The sequence below is a fragment of the Urocitellus parryii genome, chromosome 4 (assembly GCF_045843805.1).
Source record: "Urocitellus parryii isolate mUroPar1 chromosome 4, mUroPar1.hap1, whole genome shotgun sequence".
Taxonomy (NCBI): domain Eukaryota; kingdom Metazoa; phylum Chordata; class Mammalia; order Rodentia; family Sciuridae; genus Urocitellus; species Urocitellus parryii.
The window spans coordinates 20,883,764-20,908,210 of record NC_135534.1 but is presented as its reverse complement, the minus strand read 5'-3'; the positions used below and the strand labels follow the sequence as shown (position 1 = coordinate 20,908,210).

At 38.5% G+C, this 24,447-nt stretch overlaps 1 protein-coding gene across 8 annotated transcripts in view; it reads left to right on the top strand.

Moving 5' to 3' along the window:
- The window catches only part of Atg13 (autophagy related 13), a 49,398-nt gene that overhangs the window by 2,497 nt on the left and 22,454 nt on the right, over positions 1-24,447 (top strand). For 7 of the 8 annotated variants that reach the window (XM_026399086.2, XM_026399087.2, XM_026399085.2 and 4 more), the window contains one exon: positions 23,863-23,944. In XM_026399086.2, the coding sequence (XP_026254871.1) occupies positions 23,876-23,944 (69 nt within the window). In that variant the 5' untranslated portion in view covers positions 23,863-23,875. Of the gene's footprint in view, positions 1-4,369; positions 4,440-23,862; positions 23,945-24,447 lie in introns of all 8 variants that reach the window. The other variant, XM_077798121.1, reaches the window with a different exon arrangement.

The window sequence follows — 24,447 nt, the reverse complement described above, 5'->3', positions numbered from 1 at the left end:
GTCCCTCATATGCCCTTGGTCACAAGAGAAGGGATAAGAATGTGAATCACCACTGCTTAGAATAACAACTCAATTGTACTGTTGTACTGTTGATTATTTGTTATCTTCTTAGTGAAAATAAAGTGAATCAAGAATTATTGAAAGTGATAATTTAGTGCCACTATGTTATAAAATACTACTTTCCTTTTTTGTTTATATACATGTGAAAGAAATAGAGTTAAAAATCATTTTTTGTTTTTAGTAATCTTATCATGTTCCCATCTCCTTTATCCTAATTTCCTTTGTATTGCAACAGTTATAGGTCATTTGGAGATAATTCTAGATGCTTACTTAGATTAGATACCTTCATTGAAATAGAGGCTTAAAGTTTTTTGTTTTTGGTACTGGGTATTTAACCCTGGAGCCCTTAAACATTGAGCTACATGCCCAACACTTTTAATGTTTATGTTGAGGTAGTATCTCACTAAATTGCTTAAGGCTTGACTAAGTTACTGAGGCTCAGTAACTTGACTAAGTTACTGAGGCTGCTTCCCCTTTCACTGGGATTACCTGTGTGCACCACCCTGCCTGGCTTAAGGATGTTTTCACTACTAATTTATGTGTCTTGGAATTTTAAAGAAATCAGAGGTTGACCTTATTATTTAGATTGTTTTTTAAATTACTTCTAGTTAATTAAGCATAGACTTTTTTCCCTCTTTCAATTTATTTTGGATTTATTTTGCTTTCTTTCTGATTTCCAGAAATTAATATTTGAGTATTAATTATAAAGGTATTTAAGTATATACATTTACCTCTGAATTCTCATTTTATTGTATCATTTGTTTTGATGCCAAATATTCTGCATTTTGTTATTTTCTAGATAATTTGTGATGTTGGTTTTTATTTCAGTGCTTATTATTGAAAGTTTCTTACTTTACACATGGTTAACTTTTCATTGTTTATTTCTAGTTATTTGGATATAGGCAATATCACATTAGAATTTTTCCTTTTTATTTATTTTGGTTTTATGGCAGTGTGGGATTGAACCCAGGACAGGATATCCAGCATGCTAAGCAAATGCTCTGTCACTGAGATATTCCCCAGCCAGTATTGGGAATTTTCCTGTAGCCAGGTGCACAATCAATCTATTCACTTTTATTTAATTATTATTATTTTTTTACTTTTTGCAATACTGGGGACTAAACCCAGAGGTGCTTTACCACTAATTTACAACCCTGGCCCTTTTTATTTTGACACAGGGTCTTGCTAAATTACCCAGGCTGACCTTGAATTTGCCATCTTCTAGCTCAGCCCAAGTCTTTGGAATTACAGGCCTGTACCACCTTGCCTGGAGCATGAGCTGTTTATGTAATATTCCTTGGACCTGAGATAAGAATGTGAAAGGTAGTGGGATGCAGTTCCTCACACATTTTTTTTTTTGAAAGAGAGAAAGAGAGAGAGAGAGAGAATTTTTTAATATTTATTTTTTAGTTCTCGGCGGACACAACATCTTTGTTGGTATGTGGTGCTGAGGATCGAACCCGGGCCGCACGCATGCCAGAGGAGCGCGCTACAGCTTGAGCCACATCCCCAGCGCCCTCACACATTTAATCCCAGTGGTCGGGGAGGCTGAGACAGGATTGCAAGTTCAGGGCCAACCAGCAATTTTGGGAGGCCTTAAGCCACAGAATGAGACCTGTCTCAAAATAAAAACATAAAAAAAGGCTTGGGATAAGAGCTGGGGTTGTGGCTCAGTGGTAGAGCACTTGCCTAGCATGTGTAAGGCACTGGGTTCGATTGTCAGCATTGGATATAAACAAATGAACAAAATAAAGATCCAGCAATGTCTAAAAAATATATTTAAAAAAAGACTTGGGATATAGCCCAGTGGTCAAGTGTCCCTGATTCAATCTTCAGTACTAAAAACAAAGACAATCCCTTGCTACTGGGATTACAGGCATATGCCACCATGCCCTGCGATTTTTTATTTTTGAGACAGGGTCTTGCTAAATTGCTTAGGGGCTTGCTAAATTATGTTTAAATCCTTGATAAATTGCTGAGGCTGGCCTCAACCTTGGGATCCTCCTGCCTTAACCTATTAAATCACTGGGATTATAGGCATATACACTGTGCTCGGTTCCAGCCATTTTATATTTTTTGAGAAAGGGAATCAATAAATCATTTTTAGTTTGTCTCCATGAATACCTTTTTTAAAAATTGACTTTTAATTTTTAATTATTTTTTTTTATGGTGCTGGGGATTGAACTCAAGGTTTTGTGCATGGAAAGCAAGTACTCTACCAACTGAGTTATATTCCCAGTCCTCTATGAATACCTTTTGTTTGTTTGTTTTTCTTTGCTGAGTGTTAAAACCCAGGGTCTTAAGCATGCCAGGTAAGTGTTCCATTCTGATCCAAATCCCCAGCTGTGCCTAGTTTGTTTTAAATACGTGCCCAACATTTTATATGAAAAATTGTACCAAGAATTTGTGAGCTAGGATGACCTTATCCCACATTTTAATTTTTTAATTTTGGGGGGTACCAGGAATTGAACCCAGGGGTACTGACCACTGAGCCACATCCACAGCCCTTTTTTGTATTTTATTTAGAGACAAGGTGACTAAGTTGCTTAGTGCCTCACTTTTGCTGAGGGTAGCATTGAACTTGCAATCCTCCTGCTTCAGCCTCCCGAGCCACTGGGATTACAGGCCTGGGCCACCATGCCTGGCTCCTTATCCCATATTATTAAAACTGAATCGTAAGTGCTGGGTTTTCACCTACATATTTTTTGTTGCCCAACCTGCTTGTGAACTTCTGGGCGCAAGCAATACTCCTATCTCAGCCTTCCAAGTAACTGACTAAAAGTGTGTTCTACCTTACCATGTTTCACTTACATTTTTAACCAATCAACTACAGATTTCCCTCACTTCCTTCTTTAGGTTCAGTAATTTGCTGGAAATTCTCACAGAATTCACCAAAAATGTTTTGTTTTGTTTTTTAGTATTGAATATTGAACCCAAGGGTACTTTGCCCAGCACAGTGTCCCATGTCTATAATCCCAGGGACTCAGGAGGCTGAGACAAGAATATTGCCAAATTCAAGGCCAATCTCAAAAACTTAGCAAGACCCTTTGTCAAAATGAAAAGTGCTGGGGATATAGCTCAGTGGTAAAGTGCCCCTGGGTTCAATCCACAGTACCAAAGCTACAAAAAACAAAACAAACAAACAAAAACTAGAGTACTCTACAGTTGAGCTACATCCCAACCCTTTTTTTTGTTTTGTTTTTATCATTTTGTTTGGGTACTAGGGATTGAACCCAGGGTCACTTTACCACTGAGCTACATCCCGAACCCTTTTTTTGTTTTTGTTTTGAGAAAGGGTCTTACTAAGTTGCTGAGGGTCTGGCAGAATTGCTGGGGCTGGCAATGAATTTGAGCTCCTCTTGCTCTATCTAGCCTACCCAGTCCTAGTCCTTGGCATTAGGTATGCATGACCATGCCCAGCTACCGAGACCTTTTTTAAATAAATATTTTTTTAGTTGTAGATGGACACAATACCTTTATTTATTTTGGACCTGGGGATTCAACTCAGGGGTACTCAACCACTGAGCAAGATCCCCAGCCCTATTTTATATTTCATTTAGAGACAGGGTCTTAACTGACTTGCTTAGGCTGACTTTGAACTTACGATCCTCCTGTGTCAGCCTCCTGAGCTGCTGGGATTACAGGTATGTGCTACTGCGCCCGGCTATTTATTTATTTTTTATGTGGTGCTGAGGATCTAGCCCAGTGCCTCACACATGCCAGACAAGTGCTATACTACTGAGTCACAACCCCAGCCCCTACCCAGTTCCCTTTTAAAATTTTTTTTTACATTTGATAATAATAGAAAAAAAAGGAAAATTATTTTTGAGTTTTTAAATGTTACTTTTTTTCCTCTTTTCTTGCCCCTGTGGTACTGAGAATAAAACCCAAGGCCTCATACATGTTATGCAGGCACTCTACCAGCCCTTGAAATTTTATTTTTGAGATCGTCTCAGTTGTTCAGGTGGCTTTGAACTTGCTATCCTTCTGCCTCAGCCTCGCAAGTCACCGGGATTACAAGCATGTATCTCCATGCTCAGTTGGACGCACTTTTTCGCCAGTTTATTGAAAAGGATATTATAAAGGATACAGATGACATACCAGAAGAGCTCGACAGGCCAAAGTACGGGGTGGGGCTGTCAGGTGTACAGAGCTTCCATGCCCTCTATGGGTGTGCCACGGTTTGGTGTTAACATTGGTGTTCAGCAACTTGGAAAGCATTACATCTGGTTATTCAAGAGTTTTTTTTTTGTTTGTTTGTTTTTTGTTTTAAGAGAGAGTGAGAGAGGAGAGAGAGAGAATTTTTTAGTTCTCGGCGGACACAACATCTTTGTTGGTATGTGGTGCTGAGGATCGAACCCAGGCCGCACGCATGCCAGGCGAGCGCTACCGCTTGAGCCACATCCCCAGCCCTATTCAAGAGTTTTTATGGAGCTTATCCTCCAGCCACCCTGCTCCCTGGGCAGGGCTAAACATTACAACCCTGTAATCCATTTAATCTTTTTGGTGACTAGTCCCATATTGAAGCTTTCTAGTGTCCCCACCCTAAATTAACTCATTAACATCAACTCCAGTTTTATGGAAGGCCAAAAACTCTTATCACTCAATTTCCAAGTTTCTTGGAGCCCTTTGACAGGGACTGGGGATAAAGACTGAGTCTTTATATCTTCACTTCCATTAAAGTGGCCACTATTAAAAAAAAAAAAAAAAAGGAGGGGGGCAGGAGAAAATAGCAGAAATTGGGTGAGGATTGAGAAATTGGAGTCCTTTTTAGTTTTGGTGGGAATGTAAAATGAGGACAGTTGATTTGGAAAATAGTATAATGGTTTCTCAAAAACATAGGATTACTATATGAACCACTTTTGGGTATATACTCAAAGAGAATTTGTAAACTGGTTGGGGGTGTGTACTGCACCTATAATCTCAGCAACTTGAGGTTGAGGCTGGAGGATCTCAAGTTCAAAGCCAGCCTCAGCAACTTAGCAATACCCTGAAAACTTAGAGAGACCCTGTCTCAAAATAAAAAAATAATAGGAGCTGGAGTTGTGGTTCAGTTTAAGCACTCCTGTGATTAGTTTCTGGCACCAAACAAACAAACAAACAAACAAAAATAACCAGAGAGATGAGGGAAAATTTGTCACAGAAGGATAGGGAACTGAAGCTCCAAACTTCAATTCTTTTGTTGCAGTGAAAGAAAATTTTAAAATCGGACACCAAAAGTTACGCAAGAAAACTTTATTTTAGGAGAAAGTAAAGTGAGTGTCAAGCAGAGAGCTTTCTCAAGGGAGAGAGTAGGTTGTCTCCCAGCAGAGAATGACAAAGGAAATAGTGTCATTTCCAAATACATTGCTGTTTAATGTTTGCCTTGAGAAGTGAAGGTCCATCTACTATACTGTTTGCCAGTCAGGTGTTCAACTCATTCACTTTTTCTTGAGGATTGAACGCAGGGATTCTTAACCACTGAGCCACATCCTCAGCCCCCCCCCCTTTTTTTAAGTATAGTTGGACACAGTACCTTTATTTTATTTAGTTTTATGTGGAGCTGAGGAGCAAACCCATGCTAGACGAGCACTCTACCGCTGAGCCACAACCCTAGCCCCAGTCCTCGGCCCTTTTTTTATATTTTATTTAGAGATAGGGGTCTCACTGAGTTGCTAAGTGCCTCACTAAGTTGCTGAGGCTGGCTTTGAACTTGTGATCCTCCTGCCTCAGCCTCCCAAGTTACTGGGATTATAGGCATGCACCATCATACCACCCAGCTCCTTCACTTTCAACAGTGACATTTTGACCCTAGTTGGTCCTCTCTGGAACTGTCATGCTTTACAACTAAGCCATATCTCCAAACCTTTTTGTTCTTTATTTTGAAACAGGGTCTCACTCAGTTGCTGAGGATCTCACCAAGTTGCTAAGGCCGTTTTGAACTTGTAATCCTCCTGCCTCAGCCTCCTGAGTTGCTGGGATTACAGGCTTGTGTCACTGGCCAGGCTTTTTTTTTCTATTTTAAAGTTTTGAGACAGGTTCTTGCTGTATTGCCCACACTGGCCTGGAATTTGCCATCCTCTTCCCTTGGCCTCCTGGGATTATAGGCACACTCCCCACACCCGGCTATTTAATTGTTTTATAAAAGAAAAAAATTCATCTTTCTTGTAAATAAAATATAGCAGTAGCACATCTATCTGGACTGTATATTATGGAATCATAGAATGAAAGAACAGAGAGGGACTGAAAAATAGGGAATTACTTGGAAATGAAGGAAGAAACCTATATATAGTCTGAGATCTCTGCCTCTTTTGTTCTTATTTTATATCTAGATCTTCAAATTCAGCCCACTACTCAATGTAAAATGGTACATCTGCATTGGAAAACAGTTTTGTAGTTCCTCAAAAAGTTAAATGTTGAATTACCATATGATCCAGGAATTTAGCTTCTAGTTATATACCCAAGAGAATTGAAAACATATGTTAACCTAAAAACTGTACACAGATGTTTTTAGCAGTATTATTATTTTTTTTCTCTCTCTCCTCTCTCTTTATTTATTTTTTTTGAGAGAGAGAGAGAATTTTTAAAATATTTATTTATTTTTTTTAAGTTATTGGCGGACACAACATCTTCGTTTGTATGTGGTGCTGAGGATCGAACCCGGGCCGCACGCATGCCAGGCGAGCGCGCTACCGCTTGAGCCACATCCCCAGCCCCAGTATTATTTATACTAGCCAAAAAGTCGCAATAACTCAGGCCATCAAGTGATGAAAGGAAACACAAAATGTGGAATTTGTGTGTATATGCATGTATGGATATGGCTATATGTGTATCCATATCCACATAGTAGAATATTATTCAGCCATAAAAATGGATGGTGTCCTACAACATAGATTGAACCTTTTAAACATATGCTGTGTGAAAAAGCCAGTCATAAAAGGTCATGTGTTGGGACTGGGGCTGTGGCTCAATGGTAGAGCGTTTGCCTGGCATACATGAGGCACTGGGTTTGATCTTCATACCATATAAAAAAGTAAAATAAAAGTATTGTGTCCACTTACAACTAAAAAAAATACATAATTTTTAAAAAGTCACATGTTATATGATTTCATTTATATTAATTTTCCAGAATAAAGAAATCCATAGAGACAGAAAGAACGTTAGTGACTGATGATTCAGATTTGAGATTTCCTTTTGGTATGATGAAACTTTTCTACAAAATTGGTGGTGATGATCTTCATATCTTTGTGACTAATAAAACCTTAAGTTGAAAATTTTAATGTGCCTTTTTTTTTTTTTTTTTAGTACAGGGATTGAACCGAGAGGTCCTGTACTACTGAGCTTCATCCCAGCCTTTTTTTGTTTTATTTTTAAAAATTGAGACAGGCCAGGCACAGTGGCACATGCTTGTAATCCCAGAGGGTTAAGAGGCTGAGGCAGGAAGATCATGAGTTCAAAGCCACCCTCAGCAAAAGCAAGGCACTAAGCATCTCAGTGAGACCCTGTCTCTAAATAAAATACAAAATAGGGCTGGGAGTGTGGCTCAGTGGTCAAGTGCTCCTGACTTCAATCCCCAGTACCCATCCCCCCACCAAATTTTTTTTTTTTAAAGAGAGAGAATTTTTTTTTAATATTTATTTTTTAGTTCTCGGTGGACACAACATCTTTGTTTGTATGTGGTGCTGAGGATCGAACCCAGGGCCGCAGGCATGCCAGGCGAGCGCGCTACCGCTTGAGCCACATCCCCAGCCCCCAAAAAACTTTTTTTTGAGACAGGGTCTTGCCAAATTGCCTAGCCTCTTGCTCGAGGCTGGCCTCCTACTTAAGCCCTCTGAGTTACTGGGATTACAGGCATGTACCACGGCTCCTGGCTGTTGTAGGTCTTTTTTTTTTTTTTTTTTAAGTTGGTCTATTTTATTTGTATATGATAAGATTTGTTGTTACGTATTTGTACACAATAATTTGGACACAATGATTTAGCCAGTATCATTCCTCCTCCCTCCTCTGTTGTAGAATATTTTTTAAAATATTTTTTTATTGTAGTTGGATACAATACCTCCATCTTATTTATTTTTATGTGGTACTGAGGATCAAACTTGGCACCCCACGCTTGCCAGGTGAGCACTCCACTGCTGAGCCACAACCCCAGCCCCGTTGTAGAATATTTGGTGGCAAATTTTTTGTTAACTTGATTTTTTTCTTGAAGAATTTTAGCTCTCCAGAGAAAATGTAAGAAAATTACAATGAATTTTCATCTAGCCTTCACCTAGATTCACACTTGCTTTTTCTCTTCTTTATTTTCTTTTTCTGTACTAAGGATTGAACTCAGGTAACCTACCATTGTGTTACATCTCCAGCCCTTTTTATTTTTGATACAGCATTTCTGATATGTTGTACAGGCTGGCCTTGAACTTATCATCAACCTGCTGCAGTCCCCCTAGTAGCTGGAATTGCAGATGTGTACACTATGTATGGCACTTCTTTCTCTCTTATATATCCTGTTTAATAATATGTTCCTTGTTTGTTTGTTTGTTTTTTCTTCCTTGCACCCTTAAAAAGTTACAGTTGTATCTCCTGAAAATAAGAATGTTAACCAGAGTGTGTCAGGTGTGATGACAAAGGCCTGTGATCCCAACAATTTGTGAGGATAGGGGCAGGAGGAAGCTAAGTTTAAGGCCAGCCTGGGCAATTAAGCAAGATCATTTTTCAAAATAAAAAAAATAAATAAGGCTAGGGGCATAGTTCAGTGATAGAGCATACCTTTAGTGCACATGAGATACTGGGTTCCACTCCCAGTGCCCCAGAGGTGGTGGGTGCTGGGGTGGTACATATACACAAAGAAATATTACTCAGCCATAAAGAAGAATGAAATTATGGCATTTGCTGGTAAATGGATGAAATTGGAGACTATCGTGCTAAGTGAAATAAGCCAGTCACCAAAAAAATAAAGGCTGAATGTTCTGATATGTGGATGCTGACTCACAATAGGTGGGGGGAAGGGAGTAGTGGAGGTTTACCAGATTGGACAGGGTGTTTGCAGGGAAGGGAGGGAGGATGGGAATGGGAAAGACAATAGTAGAATGAATTGGACATGACTTTCTTGTGTTCATATATGAATACACAACCAGCGTAACTTCACATCATGTATAACCACAAGAACGGAAAGTTATACTCCATGAATTTATTCGTTTTTTTATTTTATTTTTATATTCCATGAATTTACGATTTGTCAGAATATATTCTACTATCACGTATAACTAAAAAGAACAACAACAACAAAAAGAGCTGGGCATATGAGTGTCCCAACAATGAAGGGGATTGAATATAACCAAAGTATAATTGTGTCAAATTAAATTGTATCAAATATAGGAAATTTAACATTTATGCATGTTGTTACCTAGAATAAAGCAGTGTTCAAATGTTGCCAATTGTTACAGTACTTTAGAGCAATTGGTAGGGGGCAGGTACTGGGGATTAAACCCAGGAGTACTTTACCAGTGAGCTTCATTCCCAGCTTTTTATTTTGAGACAGGGTCTGGCTAAGTTGAGGGGCTCCCTTAATTGCTGAGACTAGCTTCAAACTTTTCATTCCTCTTACGTCAGCCTCCCAAATTGCTGGACTTACAAGGAGTGTGCTACTGCCCCCCTTGCCTGTTGGTAGCAGCATTTTTAAAAATCCAGGAACTGGACCGGGGTCAAGGGTTTATTTTGTTTTTGTTTTTTGGTTCTGGGGAGTGAACCCAGAGCGCTTAACTGTTGAGCCACATTCCCAGACCTTTTTTTTTTTTTTTTTTTTTTTTTTTATAGTTTTTACTTATTTAGAAACAGGATTTTGGGCTGGGGATGTGGCTCAAGTGGTAGCGCGCTCGCCTGGCATGCGTGCAGCCCGGGTTCGATCCTCAGCAGCACCACATACCAACAAAGATGTTGTGTCCGCCGAGAACTAAAAAATAAATATTAAAAATTAAAAAAAAAATAGAAACAGGATTTTGCTGAGTTGCTTCAGGCCTCTTTAAATTGCTGAGGCTAGTGTTGAACTTGCAATCTTCCTGCCTGAGCCTCCTGAGTTGCTGGGATTGCAGACATGAACCACCATGCAGCTCAAAGGGTTGCATTTAGTCATCATATCTCTTCATTTCTCCTTTATTCTAAAACAGTTCTTGAGCCTTGTTTTTGTTGTTTTGCTAGTGATGGGGATTGAACTCATGGCAGCTCTATTACTGAGCTACATCCCCAGCCTTTTTAAAATTTCAAGGCAGGTTCTTACTATATTTTTGAGGCTGGCCCTGAATTTGTAATCCTCCTACCTTAGCCTCCAGAGTTGCTGGGATTACAGGCAAACACCACCTTGCCTGGGTCATTTTTATTTTTTGAATTTTTTGGATTTCATTTTTTAAAAATTTTTGAATATTTCCAAATTTATAAGGAGATATCTTGGGAGTGGGACTCGAGTCCTAACATAAAATTCACTTAGAATTTCATATACACTTTATACACTTAGCTCAAAGGTAATTTCTTTTTTGGAGTGTTTTTTAAATTAAATTATTTATTTATTCTAATTTGATATATATGACGGCAGAAGGCAATTCATTTCATATTACTTGTAGAGTATAATTTTTCAAGTCACTGGTTGTACACAAAGTATTTTCACATCATTCGTGTCTTCATACATGTATTTAGGGTAATGATGTCTAGCTATAAACATTGATGTGGCTGTGTCCCTGTAGTATGCTGTTTGTAAGTCCTTTGGGTATAGACAGAGGAGAAAGATAGCTGGGTCAAATGGTGGTTCCATTCCCAGATTTCCAAGGAATCTCCATACTGCTTTCCATATTGGTTGCACCAATTTGCGGTCCCACCAGCAATGTATGAGTGTACCTTTTCCCCACATCCTCGACAACACTTACTGTAAAGCTGTCTAACCCATTCTACTGTCTTTCCTACTCCTCTGCCTCCTCCTTTCTCCTCCCCCACTTAGTTCTATCTAAAGTCCCCCCACACACACCATCTCCATTATGAGTCAGCATCCTCATATCAAAGAAAACATTCAGCCTTTGGTTTTTTGGGATAGGCTTACCTCACTTAGCATTATATTCTCCAACTCCATCCATTTACCTGCAAATGCCATGATTTTATTCTCTTTTAATGCTGAGTAATATTCCATTGTGTATATATACCAAAGTTTTCCTATCCATTCATCTACTGAAGGGCACCTGGGTTGGTTTTGTAATTTAGCTGTTGTGAATTGTGCTGCTGTAAACATTGATGTGGCTGTGTCCCTGTAGTATGCTGTTTTTAAGTCCTTTGGGTATAAATCAAGGAGTGGGATAGCTGGGTCAAACGGGGGTTCCATTCCAAGTTTTCCAAGGAACCTCCATACTGCTTTCCAGATTGGCTGCACCAATTTGCAGTCCCACCAGCAATGTATGAGTGTGCCTTTTTCCTTACATCCTCTCCAACACTTATTGTTGTTTGTATTCTTGATAGCTGCCGTTCTGACTGGAATGAGATGAAATCTTAGAGTAGTTTTGATTTGCATTTCTCTAATTGCTAGAGATGTTGAACATTTTTTATATATTTGTTGACTGATTGTATATCCTCTTCTGAGAAGTGTGTGTTCTGTTCCTTGGCCCATTTATTAATTGGGTTATTTGAGGTTTTTTTTTTTTTTTTTTTTTGGTATTTATTTTGATACAGGGACTTGGTAAATTGCCTAGGTTGACCTTAAAGTTTTTATCCTTCAGCCTTAGCCTAGCTGGGATTATAGGCCTGTGCCACCACGCCTGGCTTTTGAAATAGTTTTGAGGTTATTGCTTTTAAAGTTTCTGCGCTTAAAAAGTTTCTTGACTAGAAGTAGTCATTATGCAAATGTGAAAGTTAATGTGCAATTATTACTCAAAACAACTGAATGGGATTTATAACATTCATCCTTCGAATAAATCAATGAGGACTGGGGTTGTGGCTCAGCGGTAGAGTGCTCCCCTAGCATGCATGAGGCACTGGGTTCGAACCTCAGCATCACATAAAAATAAAGTCTCACATATAATTTTGCCTTTCAAAAACCCTAAGATTAGCTGCACTTGGCTATTACTATTTTAAATCCGTATTTTCAAAACATTGCTATTACATTATAATTGTCACCTTAGTTGATATCTTTGCTTCTAGTTTTGTCCTTCTGGCAGTTCTCTATACAGTAGCTGAAGCAATCGTTTATTTTTTTTCCCTGTAGTAATGACTGAACCCAGGCGTGCTCTACCCCTGAGCAACATGTCCAACACCTTTTGTTTTTGAGACAGGGTTTCACTAAGTCATTAAAGCTGGCCTGGAGCTTGGTATCATCCTGCCTTAGCCTCCTCTGTAAAAGGATTACAAGCATGTGCCACAAGACCCAGCAGGAGTGTCCTTTTATAAAATCAACTTTATTGAGGTATAATGGACATAAGATATATACATACATTTTAAATTTACCACTTGATCAGTTTTGGCAACACTTAGCTCTTATAATTACCACTACACTGAAAATGCAGAAATTCCTATCCTCTGTACCTTCTTCCCCTTCCCTTTTCTTCCATCTCCACCTCCCCTGTCACACCAGTCTGCTTTCTATCACTAAAGATGATATTTTCCTTTTCTAGAGTATCCTATAGCTGCAAGTCTCCTGTGTTTTTGTGTACCTTCTGTCACTTATTATGTGAGATTCCGTTGTATTTTTTTTTAAAGAGAGGAGGGAGAGGGAGAGAGGGAGGGAGGGAGAGAGAGAGAGAGAATTTTTTTAAATTTTATTTTATTTTATTTAGTTTTTGGTGGACACAACATCTTTATTATTATTATTTTTTTTTTAGTGTGGTGCTGAGGATCAAACCCAACACCCTGCACATGCCAGGCGAGTGTGCTACCTACCACTTGAGCCACATCCCCAGCCCCTCCGTTGTATTTTTCAGGAAGAGTTTTTTGTCTGTATTTAGTGGGTTGCTGAATTGCATTATGTAATTATACCATATATATATGTATGTATGTATGTGTGCATGTTGGTTGTTTTTTTGATACTGGTGATTGAATCCAGGGCCTCAAGCATGCTAAGCATATGCTCTACAACTGAGCTGTCCTATAATTCATTAATATATTTTCCCCTTATTAGATGTTTGAGTTGTTTCCCATTTGGAGTTACTGTGAATAAAGCTGTTATAAAATGTGTGTACAAATTTTTATGAGGACATATTTTTCATTCATCTTGTATGACTACCTAGGGATAGAATTGTTTGGTTATTTGGTAAGTAGTATTTTCTAATTTTATAAGAAATCGACAGACTTTTCAGAAGTGGTCTTAGCATTTTACATTCTGAGCTGCATGCTCATCCTTATCCTCCAGCACACCAAGCTTTTTCTCATCCCTGAGGCTTTTTGTCTTTTCTTTCTTCCAGAAATTCTCCTTGCTCAGAGGTCACCTCGATGCAAGGTCTTCCCTAATACCTTCCCTGCTTAATCTTTCTCTACAGCACTTATTTTTTCAAACATGTGTTTTAATTATTCTTTTTGTTGTCCTTTCCCCCATGTTAAAATATAAGCTCCTATAGATCAGTATTATTTGGGTTTTGTTTTTTGTTTTTAGAGGTACTGGGGATTGAACCCAGGGGCACTTTAGCACTAAGCCACATCCCCATCCCTTTATATTATTATCACTATTTATTTTTTTTCTCAGTTATTCCTGACAGTAGAATGTATTTTGACATCATATATACATGGAGTATAACTTCCCATTCTTTCGTTGGTACATGATGTGGAGTTTATATTAGTCATGTATTCATATATGAACCTAGGACAGTAATGTCCGATTAATTCTGTTCTTTCCTATTCCCATCCCCTGCTTTTTATTAGTTTTTATTTTGAGATAGGGTCTCACTAAGTTGCATAGGGCCTCACTAAATTGATGAGGATGGTTTTGAACTTGTCATCCTCCTGCCTTAGCCTCCTGAGTTGCTGGGATTACAGAAATGTGTCACCACACCTGACTAGTGGTATTTGATGTTGGTTATGTGTTTGTGTGTGTATGTGTGCGCATACATGTGAATGTGTGTGCATGCATGAGCATTCCTGGGGACTGAACACAGGGCCTTCCTTGCACAAGGTTAGCAAGTGCTCTACCAATGAGGTACATCCCTAGCCCAAATCAATGACGCTTAAATAGGGGTATAGATTTCTAGTTAAATATGATAGATTGAGTATGTATATCCATCTACCTTTTCTTCTGAAACTCTATAAAAATTACATTAATAGAATAAAAGGGATATAGACATGTAAGGACAAAGGATGGGACCCATGGAAAAGGAGATATTTCTCTTCAATTTTGGAAGTCAGAAAGTTAGAAAAGTGGTTGTAAATTATTTGGTGGTGCAGAAGAAGCCACAATCTGAGTGCTTAAGAGAGAACAGGAAGTGAAATAATTAGTACCACAGAATCCTGTGAGGATTAAAGAAGTGAAGGTACTACGTATCTACAGTTCCAATATCAAAATAAGAATGTGCCTTATGGGGCACCATGGCACACATCTGTAATCCCAATGTTTTCAGAGGCTAAAGTAGAACCATCTCAAATTGGGGGTGAGCCTTAACAATTTAGTGAGGTCCTCAGCAACTTAGCAAGACCCTCTCTCAAAAAAAAAAAAAAATTAAAAATGCCCTTGGGTTCAATTCCCATTACCAAGAAAACAAAACATGTACTAGGAATAGTACAAAGTTGTGTTTGGGGTTGAGTAGACCAGTTAGCAAAAGACACATAGGGATAGATAAAGTGAAAATCAGCTTACTGATTTCTGCTACATGCTGCTTCCAGAAAACCGATAGGCAGACTCCTCCTCATGCCCAGCAGTAGAGTAGAGACATCTGGAGACTTTCAGTAGTCCTAGAGGATATATGCTGACACTGGGTTTATCTTATTTGGGGGTGGGGGAAGAGCAGCACTGGTTTCTTTTTCTTTTTTTAAGTTTTTTTTTTTTTTTAGTCATAGATGGACACAATATCTTTATTTTATTTATTTATTTTTATGTGGTGCTGAGGATCAAACCGTATGCCTCATGTGTGCTAGAAAGTGCTCTACAACTGAGCCACAATCCCAGCCCTGGCAACTTGTTTCTGATGACCCCATTGTGAAGCCCACCAGTCTATCAGCCTCATCCAAACATCCTGGACTTAGTATGTTGGTGCCCCCTGCTCAAGTGTGAATGGAGCAATCAAGGGTTACCAGTCACTTGAAGAAAGACTCCCTGTTTTTAAGCCAAATGAAGAAGGAGTCCTGGGATAATGGTGTCCTGGAGGTTATATGTAGAGAGTTTGATATCCAAAGACCAGTGTCATCCTTCTGACTTAATGTCTCCAAAAGTTAACATCCAGTCTTCTAACAGCACAGAGAAAGGACATTTCTGGCCAGAATACCATTAAGGATGGTGTGGAGCTGGGGGTGGCAGTGTAACTGCTTCTATGGACTTTCAGACAATACTGTTGTCGGCCCCATCCTCCACCAGGAGATTACTGATCTCTCTAAATCTTAGCCTTTCTTGGGTTCTGGGGTTTGGTGAGCTTACTTTGTTTAGTGTTTCCCTCATGGCTGGTTTGAATGTCACTTCTGTTTGCAGTCAGCCATTTTTATATTTTCCATCTTCTTGAACTTTGATGCTTTTATCTCTGTGCCTGTTCTTTTTGTCCATGTGGGTTTGTCCTTTGTACTTATCCCTTTGCCATTTTAGTGATATTTTACGAAGCAAAAATAAAACATAAACATTGATAATTTCATGGTTAAACAGACTGTTTGCTTTTTGTTTGCCAATATTTTGTTCACACCTTTCATCTGCTATTTCCTCATCTGTTCTCTGTCTTTGAGCTTTATATATACAGTATTTCCGCCTTACCCAAGGGGGATATATTCTAATATCCCAGTGAATGCACACCTGGTTTGAAGTCAAAATAATAGTGAACCCTATAATTTGTTCTTCTTAAGCTGAGAACTTCACATTTTCCCTTAAGATGAAAGAATTTTATGGCTTCTCTTTTGCATTGCAAAATCACCAACATCATTATTTTTTCTCTTTGGGGTCATTATTAAGTAAAATAAGTGTTACTTGAATACAAGCACTGTCATACTATGACAGTCAATCTGATAACCTAGGAGGATGCTGAGTGACTAATGGGCAGGTAAAACAGGAATGTTTCAGTATGGAGTGCAAATTAAAACTTCTGGATTATTGGCTGAGATGTATCTAATTCAACAAAGCTACACGTTTAGCATGGTTTTATCCCTAGTACTGCAAAAACCAAAACCAAAAATCTTATGGATTTTTCTCCTTCCTTTCTTCCTTCTTTTACAGTGCTAAAGATGGATCCCAGGGCCTTCTACAGGCTAGGCAGGTGCTCTACAACTAAGCTATATACTAGCCTTTAAATTTTTCTGTTTAATATTTTCAGACAGTGGCTGAACACAGGTACCTGAAACTATGCAAAACCTCTTGAATATGGGGAGGACTAATGAAGCATAAATATTTATATATTTTTTTAAAGAGAAGAATTTTAAATTTTTACTTGTAGATGGACATAATACCTTTATTTTATTTATTTATGTGTTGCTGAGGATCGAACCCAGTGCCTCAATGTGAGGCCAGTGCTCTACCACTGAGCTACAATCCCAGCCCTGAAATATTTATATACTTTTAATTGAGGGTCTAAAAGATAGTTAAGATAATTTTTTTATATAGTTTTGAGGATTGAGCCCAGGGGTGCCCTACTACAGAGCTATATCCCCAGCCCTTTTTCTATTTTATTTAGAGACACAGTCTTGCTAAGTAGCCAAGGTTGGCTTTGAACTTGATCTTTCTGCCTCAACTTTCTGAGTAGTGAGATGTGCCCAGTGAGATTATTTTTTCCTACTTACACATAAAAATGTTCAAATTAATTTTTTCAACTAAAAATAAAATTTCAGGGTTTAGAGTGGTAGAGCACTTGCCTACCATGTGCAAGGCCCTGAGTTCAGTTTGTAGCACTGAAAGAAAAAAAAATTAGCATTTCAATACAAAGCTGAAATCTGGAAAACCTATATTTCTACCCAGTTATATGTTCTTCTCTCTGTTTGTCATTGTCATTTGCACTGAAGCATTGTCATAGAATCTTCTTTCTGGCCTTTGGATGTTGCTGATTACTATGTAGAGTCATGAGACAAAAATGGGAGAATTAATTTTTTCAGATAAACTTTAAAACATTTTGTCTGCTACAAGTCTATGCCTGTTCTTTAACACTTTGTGGAGCTGGGGTTGTGTCATTTGTTCTGAAGTTCTGTTTGTGAAAGTGACATGCAGAGAATGTTGCTAAATTGAAATTGCTACTTAAGGCAATAGTTTTATTTGTTTCTGCCTTAAGTCTTGAAAAAAAGTTTAATAAAATGATGTTAGTGGGCTGGGGTTGAAGCTCAGTGGTAGAGGCACTTGCCTGGCACTTGTGAGGCACTGGGTTCGATCTTCAGCACCACATTAAAAAAAAAATAAAATAAAATAAAGCCATTGTGTTCATCTACAACTAAAAAATATTTTTTTAAATGATGTTCTCAGGGCTGGGGTTGTGGCTCAGTGGTAGAGTGCTCGCCTAGCACCTATGAGGTGCTGGGTTTGATCCTCAACACCACATAAAAATAAATAAAATATTGTGTCCGTCTACAACTAAAAAAAAAAAAAAACTTAAAAAAATGTTTTCAGACAAGAAATCTATAAATAAAGAGTCTATGGAAAATAGATGTAGATGAAGTTTGAAGGGACAGCAATATTTGGGGCAGCATTGTGATGTATAGATTGTATGAATATATTTTTTTACCTAATTAAGCCATTTTATAAAAGGTGACTGTTGATAATCAGGTATGAATGGCTGAGTGCTGTGGCACACCCTTATAATCTCAGCTACTTGGTAGGCCTTTATTTATTTTTATGTGGTGCTGAGAATCCAATCCAGTGCCTCACACATGCTAGGCAAGCATTGTGCCACTGAGCCACAACCCCAGCCCCCTCAGTGACTTAGAGAGACCCTATCTACAAATGAAAATTAAAAGGGCTGGGGATGTGGCTCAGTGATTACATGCCCTTGTGTTAAATCCCCTAGTACCAAAAAAAAAAAAAAAAAAAAATCACTGATCTAGTAACCTTGTCTGATAATAGATAATAAGAATCCCATCTCAAAATGGTTCCTGGCTAAGGCAGGAGGATTGCATGTTCAAAGCCAGCCTCAGCATCTTAGCAAGGCCCTAAGCAACTTAGAGAGACATTGTCTCAAAATAAAAGATGCACTGGGGTTATGGCTTAGTGGCTAAGTACCCCTGGGTTCAATCCCTAGGACCAAAAAATAAAAACACTTCTAGAAGAAAGTGTAGGAGTAAAAGGGCTTTAGACTTTTGAGATCAGCAAAGATTTCTTTAATACAGACGACAAAGTGCTCAACATCAGAGGACAGGAGGACAGGATGAAACTGGTCATCAGAAGGTTCCCTGAGGTAGAAAATTATTGGGCAATAAAAAGAAATGGACTGCTGAGACACAACACAATACGGATAATCTCAAAAAAGAATGCTGAGGGCTGGGGATGTGGCTCAAGCGGTAGCGCGCTCGCCTGGCATGCGAGGCAGCGCTGGGTTCGATCCTCAGCACCACATACAAACAAAAATGTTGTGTCTGCTGAAAACTAAACAATAAATATTAAAAAATTCTCTCTCTCTCTCAAAAAAAAAAAAAAGAATGCTGAGTGAAAGATGTCAGACAGAGGGTACAAACTATATGATTTAATTGATATAAAATTCTGCAAAATACACTTAGGGATAGGGAGTCTGTCCATTAAGGCAGGACCAGAGGGAGGAACTCCAGAGGGGTCTCAGGTAACTTTGGGGGAATGATGAGTTTGTTCACTATTTTGTTTATGGTGATTTTTTTTTGATGGGAGTTTATTTATTTATTCATCCATTCATACACTGATATCCGTCTTTTCACAGGTATTATTGGTTTCCAAGTTAATTTTCTTTTATTAAAAAAAATTTTTTTAGTTGTAGTTGGACACAATACCCTCATTTCACTTATTTATTTTTATGTAGTGCTGAGGATTGAACCTAGGTCTCCCACGTGCAAAGCGATCGTTCTACCACTGAGCCACAACCCCAGCCCTAAAATATCTTTATATTTTGAGTAGAAAGACATTATTTGAAAGTTCACCTGCATTAAGAAAACTTAATTTTTAGCCGTATAAAAAATATCAGATGAATGGATAATTGAATGAGGGGGATATGTCCAAGGAGCATCCAGTATAACTCTGCTGAGATGGGACCTGGCCTGCCCATTGGCCTGGCAGAAGCCCTGACTGGGATGTGGGATACACTGCCAGTGTCTGTGGTGATTTTAAAGTTACATATATATGTGACACAAATTGTGCATTTGTATATGCTGCCTACTTCCAGTTTTACTTCAGTAAAGCTATTTTTATTTATTTATTTTTATTAATTTTTTTTATGGTGCTGGGGATTGAATCCAGGGCCTTGTGCATGTGAAGCAAACATTTTACCAACTGAGCTATATCCCCAGCCCCCCATAAAGCTATTTTTATTGTGGAAATAAACAAGGACTTCCCAGATGAGACTAGGCAAAGGCCATTTGGAGCAAGAGAATCACCTGCCATCACTTGTATTTGGGTAGACAGAGGAACAGGAAAGGTTCATAGTAGAAAAGAGGGAAGGCTTTAGGTGTGCCTTGCCTGAAGGCCTTTGGCATGGGGAAGCTGCAAGGGGGTCAGCTAGAAATAAGGCGTCCTGTGTCACTGGTTAGGGGTGCACATTTGGCTTTCTCTGGTTAGTCCTAAATTGGAAAAGGGACAAAAATTAGGGCATTAATCTAGTCCTGGCTGTTTGGGGGCTAATTGTAATAGTGGTTATTATTAGGCTACCTTAATGTATTGCGAGAGATAATCTGATTTCTAGATTGGTTACTGCAGATAGTAGACTGACTTTCTGGCCTAGCTACTGAAGTTATTAGGCTGGTTTAATGGTCTGGTTGCTGCAGGTGTGGACCAAGTTTTTACATTTATAGACCAGCTTTTGTATATTGGTATATCCATCAGAAACATACCAACCATCAGATTCCATAACAATGGCAAGCCACATCTGGGGAAGATATGTATCCAACAAAGTACTTATATCTAGAATATATTTTTGAAACTCCACTAAGAAAAATCCAATATAAAATGGGCAACAAGCTTGAACTAGCCCTTCAAAAAAGATGGTGTCTAAACAGCTTATCAGCATGTAAAAGAATACTAATAATTTTGAGACAGGGTCTAGCTAATTAGGGAAATGCAGTTTAGGTGGGGTAGTACTGTAGCCTTGTTACAATGGCTAAAGTTTAAAATTTAGCAGTACTGAGTGGTGGTGTAGATTTGAAGAAATGGAACTGTCATACCCTTCTGGTATGATTTAAATTTGTATAGATGCAGCATAAGTGTTTGGCAGTGTCTATTAAAACTGAACATAGAGAGGCTGGGAATGGAGCTCAGTAGTAGAGCTCTTGCTTAGCATTTGCAATGTCCTGGATTTAGATTATCAGCACCACAAGAAAAACAAAACAAAAAACTAAATATAGATATTCTCTGTGGCCCAGCATTAACACCCTTGGCTTCACCTCTGATAGCAATGAATGTTTAGACACACACAAGAATAAAATAATTAAAAATAGGAAATAATCCAAGTGTTTATCAAAAGTAGAATTCTATTTATTTATTTTGGTTCCAGGGATTGAACTCAAGGTCTCTTTACCACTGAGCTACATCCCTAGTACTTTTTGTTTTTTATTTTGAGTCAGGGTCTGGCTAAGTTGCTGAGGGGCTCACCAAATTGCTGTACTAACTTGTAATTTGTGATCTTTCTAAATCCAAGCTAGCCTCAGCAATTTAGTGGATCTATTCCTTGTCCTCCCGTATCATTAGGAATACTGGTGTGAACCACCACACCCGGCTCCAGTTTATTTTATTTTTTCCTGGGGGATTGAATCTAGGATCTCTTGCTTGCTGAGTATGTACTCTATCACTGAGCTAGACTCCCAGCTCCAGTAGAATTTATCTTAGAACTTGTGCTGTATTTATTTATTTTTTATTATTTATCGATGGACCTTTATTTATATGCAGTACTGAGAATCGAACCCAGTGCCTCACACATGCTAGGCAAGCGCTCTACCACTGAGCCACAATCCCAGCCCCACTTGTGCTGTATTTATGAAATAAAGTATTATATAGCAACGAAAAAGAATAAAGTACTGCTATATGAAGCAATACAGATGAGTCTTTTGGACATAATATTTAGTAAAAGACACTTGATATTATTTAATTATAAGAAATTTAACAGGACTGTTTGTTGATTTGACTCAGTAGTAAGGTGCTTGCTCATTATACACAAGGCTTGGAGTTCAATCCCCAGCACTGCAAGGAAAATAAAATTAAACAGAATTAGCTTATGGTACAGTAAAGGTCAGAGTAATGATTACCTTTTGTTGTCTTTATTATCTGGGGTGGAGGTGGGTACAGGGAAGCCTTCTGGAATATTAGAAATGACCTGAAACTTGATCTGGATTGTGGTTATGCAGGCATAACATGTAAAGATGCTTATTAAGGGCTAGGCTGTAGCTCATTGGTGGAGCATTTGCCTAGCACGTGTGAGGCACTAGGTTCAGTTTTCAGCACCATATAAGAATAAATAAGGGGGCTGGGGATGTGGCTCAAGCGGTAGCGCGCTCGCCTGGCATGCGTGCGGCCTGGGTTCGATCCTCAGCACCACATACAAACAAAGATGTTGTGTCCGCTGAAAACTAAAAAATAAATATTGAAAAATTCTCTCTCTCTCTCTTTCTCTCTCTCCTCTCTTACTCTATCTTTAAAAAAAAGACTAAATAAGATAAAGGTATTGTGTCCATTTACAACTAAAACTATTTTAAAAAGGTATTTGTTAAGTTGTCGATCCAAGATTTGTGCAATTCACTACTGTAAGTTGTTTCTCAATACATTTCTTTTCTTTCTTTTTTTTTTTTTTTTTTTTTTTTGGTACTGGGAATTGAACCCACAGGAGGGGCATTTAACCACTTAAGCCATATCCCTAGTCCTTTTTTTAAAAAAATATATTTTAGTTTGAAATAGGGTCTCACTGAGTTGCTTAGGGCCTTGCTAAATTGCTGAGGCTGGCTTTGAACTCGTGATCCTCCTGCCTCAGCCTCCTGAGCCATGGGATTAGGTGTGTGCGAGCACGCCCGGCTAATACACTGCTTTTTAACTCGTATTCATTATTTTCTGTTTCATCTCTCTCCTTTTATTTACTCCTTTCCTTCAATCCCATTCCCCTCTGGCTTTCCTATTCTGTTGTTAAATGAAACTTATTATCTCACTTTTAAGTTATTCTTGTTTAAAACCCTGGTACTGGGCTGCAGTTGTGGTTCAGTTGCCTCAGCATGTGTAAGGCACAAGGCTTGATCCTCAGCACCACATAAAAATACATAAATAAAGGCAACTACAACTAAAAAATAAATATTTAAAAATAAATTTAAAAAATAAACAAAGTAAAGTTATTGAAATAAATAAATTAATAAACCTTGGCACCCCACCCCATGTCCCCTTTTTGCCATCAGTCTTTAAATCCTATCAGCACTTACTTCAAAATCACTCGTATCCATACTGTTTTCAAAGCTTGCTTGTACTAGAATTTTAACTGTGACAGTCCTGAATTATTGCTCGGGGCCTGCCTTTCTACAGTGCTGTTCTGTGGAGATGACCACACCTCTCACAGCCTTGAGTGGGATTCATCTCTAGCCTTCTAGATGTAGACCAGACTCCAGCATCACATTCAGGACTCTGGTGTGGTGCTAATAACTATATCACTTCCTCAGACACTGGCAGTCTTTGGAAAATTGGAGCACTTAGTACTTCAAAACCCATGTGGCTTTCTGTTACTTTGACCTCTTTTGTTCATGCTCTTCATTCCCTAAGTGCCTTCTTCCTCATCATTACCTCGTTTATAATATTACCATTATAACCAGGGGATTGTTTATAATGTGCTTCATGAAATCCACGAATCCCCATGAAATTATCCGTAAGTATTCCCATATGTGCATTTTCTGGAGCAAGGGCTTTTTTGGCCATCATATTCTCAGAAAGGGTCTGTAACCCCAAAAAGGTAGTTTGATTTAATGGCCTTCTAAAGTGAAGTAAATTTAATTCATTTTGTGTTGCTTTAGCATAGTTTTTATCTCATTAAAACGTAGTCCTAAAACCAAGGTCGGGGCTGCACAACCTGAAATCCCAGCAACTCAGGAAGCTGAAGTAAGAGGTTAACAAATTCCAGGCTAACCTGGGCAGCATAGAGAGACCCTGTGACACCAAGGACCAGGGATGTAGTTCAATAGTAGAGCATTTGCAAAGTACGCACAAGATCCTGGGTTTAATCCCCAGTGCCATCAAACTAGCAACTTAGTTATGAATACACTGAATAATAAAGCATTTTAGAAAAGTTATGTTAAGCGCAGAGTTTCAGAATCAGGTAAAATGTCCTCATTATTTTATGTTCCTCAATATAGTTCTTTGTGTGGAATTTAGTTTCTCAAGAGACAGTATCTTCATATTATCCATTGTGGATCTTAGTTAAAGGAAATTTTCCCCTCCCAATTCCACATGACTGTTACACAGAGAATAGACTACCATATCTGTGTGCGTTGATGTAACAATCCCTTTTTAAAGGTATTGGTCATGTTTTCATCACTTCTTTTTTTCTTTTTCTTCTGTTATAGATTCCTATAGGCAATGGAAACTGATCTCAATTCCCAGGACAGAAAGGACCTGGACAAGTTCATTAAATTTTTTGCCCTCAAGGTAACACGTCTATACTCTAGAGCTGAGAACTGTTAGAAATAACTTCCATGCTCCTCCCTTTAGAGAATCCTCTTTAGAAATGTGCATAACAGCTTGCAGCTTGCCCATTTTAAGGGATACTTCTGTCTGTTGTAAACCAAACTGTGAAGTATGGGGGTGGTATTGGGGGTGTAACCAAAAAGTAGCTTCCAATTTTCCACAGCTACTTGTTCAAAAAATTTTTTTTGCGAAGCTGTTTGAAGAAATGTCAAACTGTTATGCCAGGTTATTGGCACAATATGTTCCCTTGGGATGGGAACAAAGGCTAAACTGGAATGGGCAGCATTTGGGACGTCTTTCCCTAAATTTCACTAATACAGAAATGTCCAACTTTATTTATTGATCCCTTCTTGATAAATAGAGAATCAGAAATGGATTTTGAATACTGTATTTTCCTGAATCCAAAAAATCACTTCCACCTGTATCACCCCTTCCTCGCAACAATTGCCGTGCCAGAAAAATCC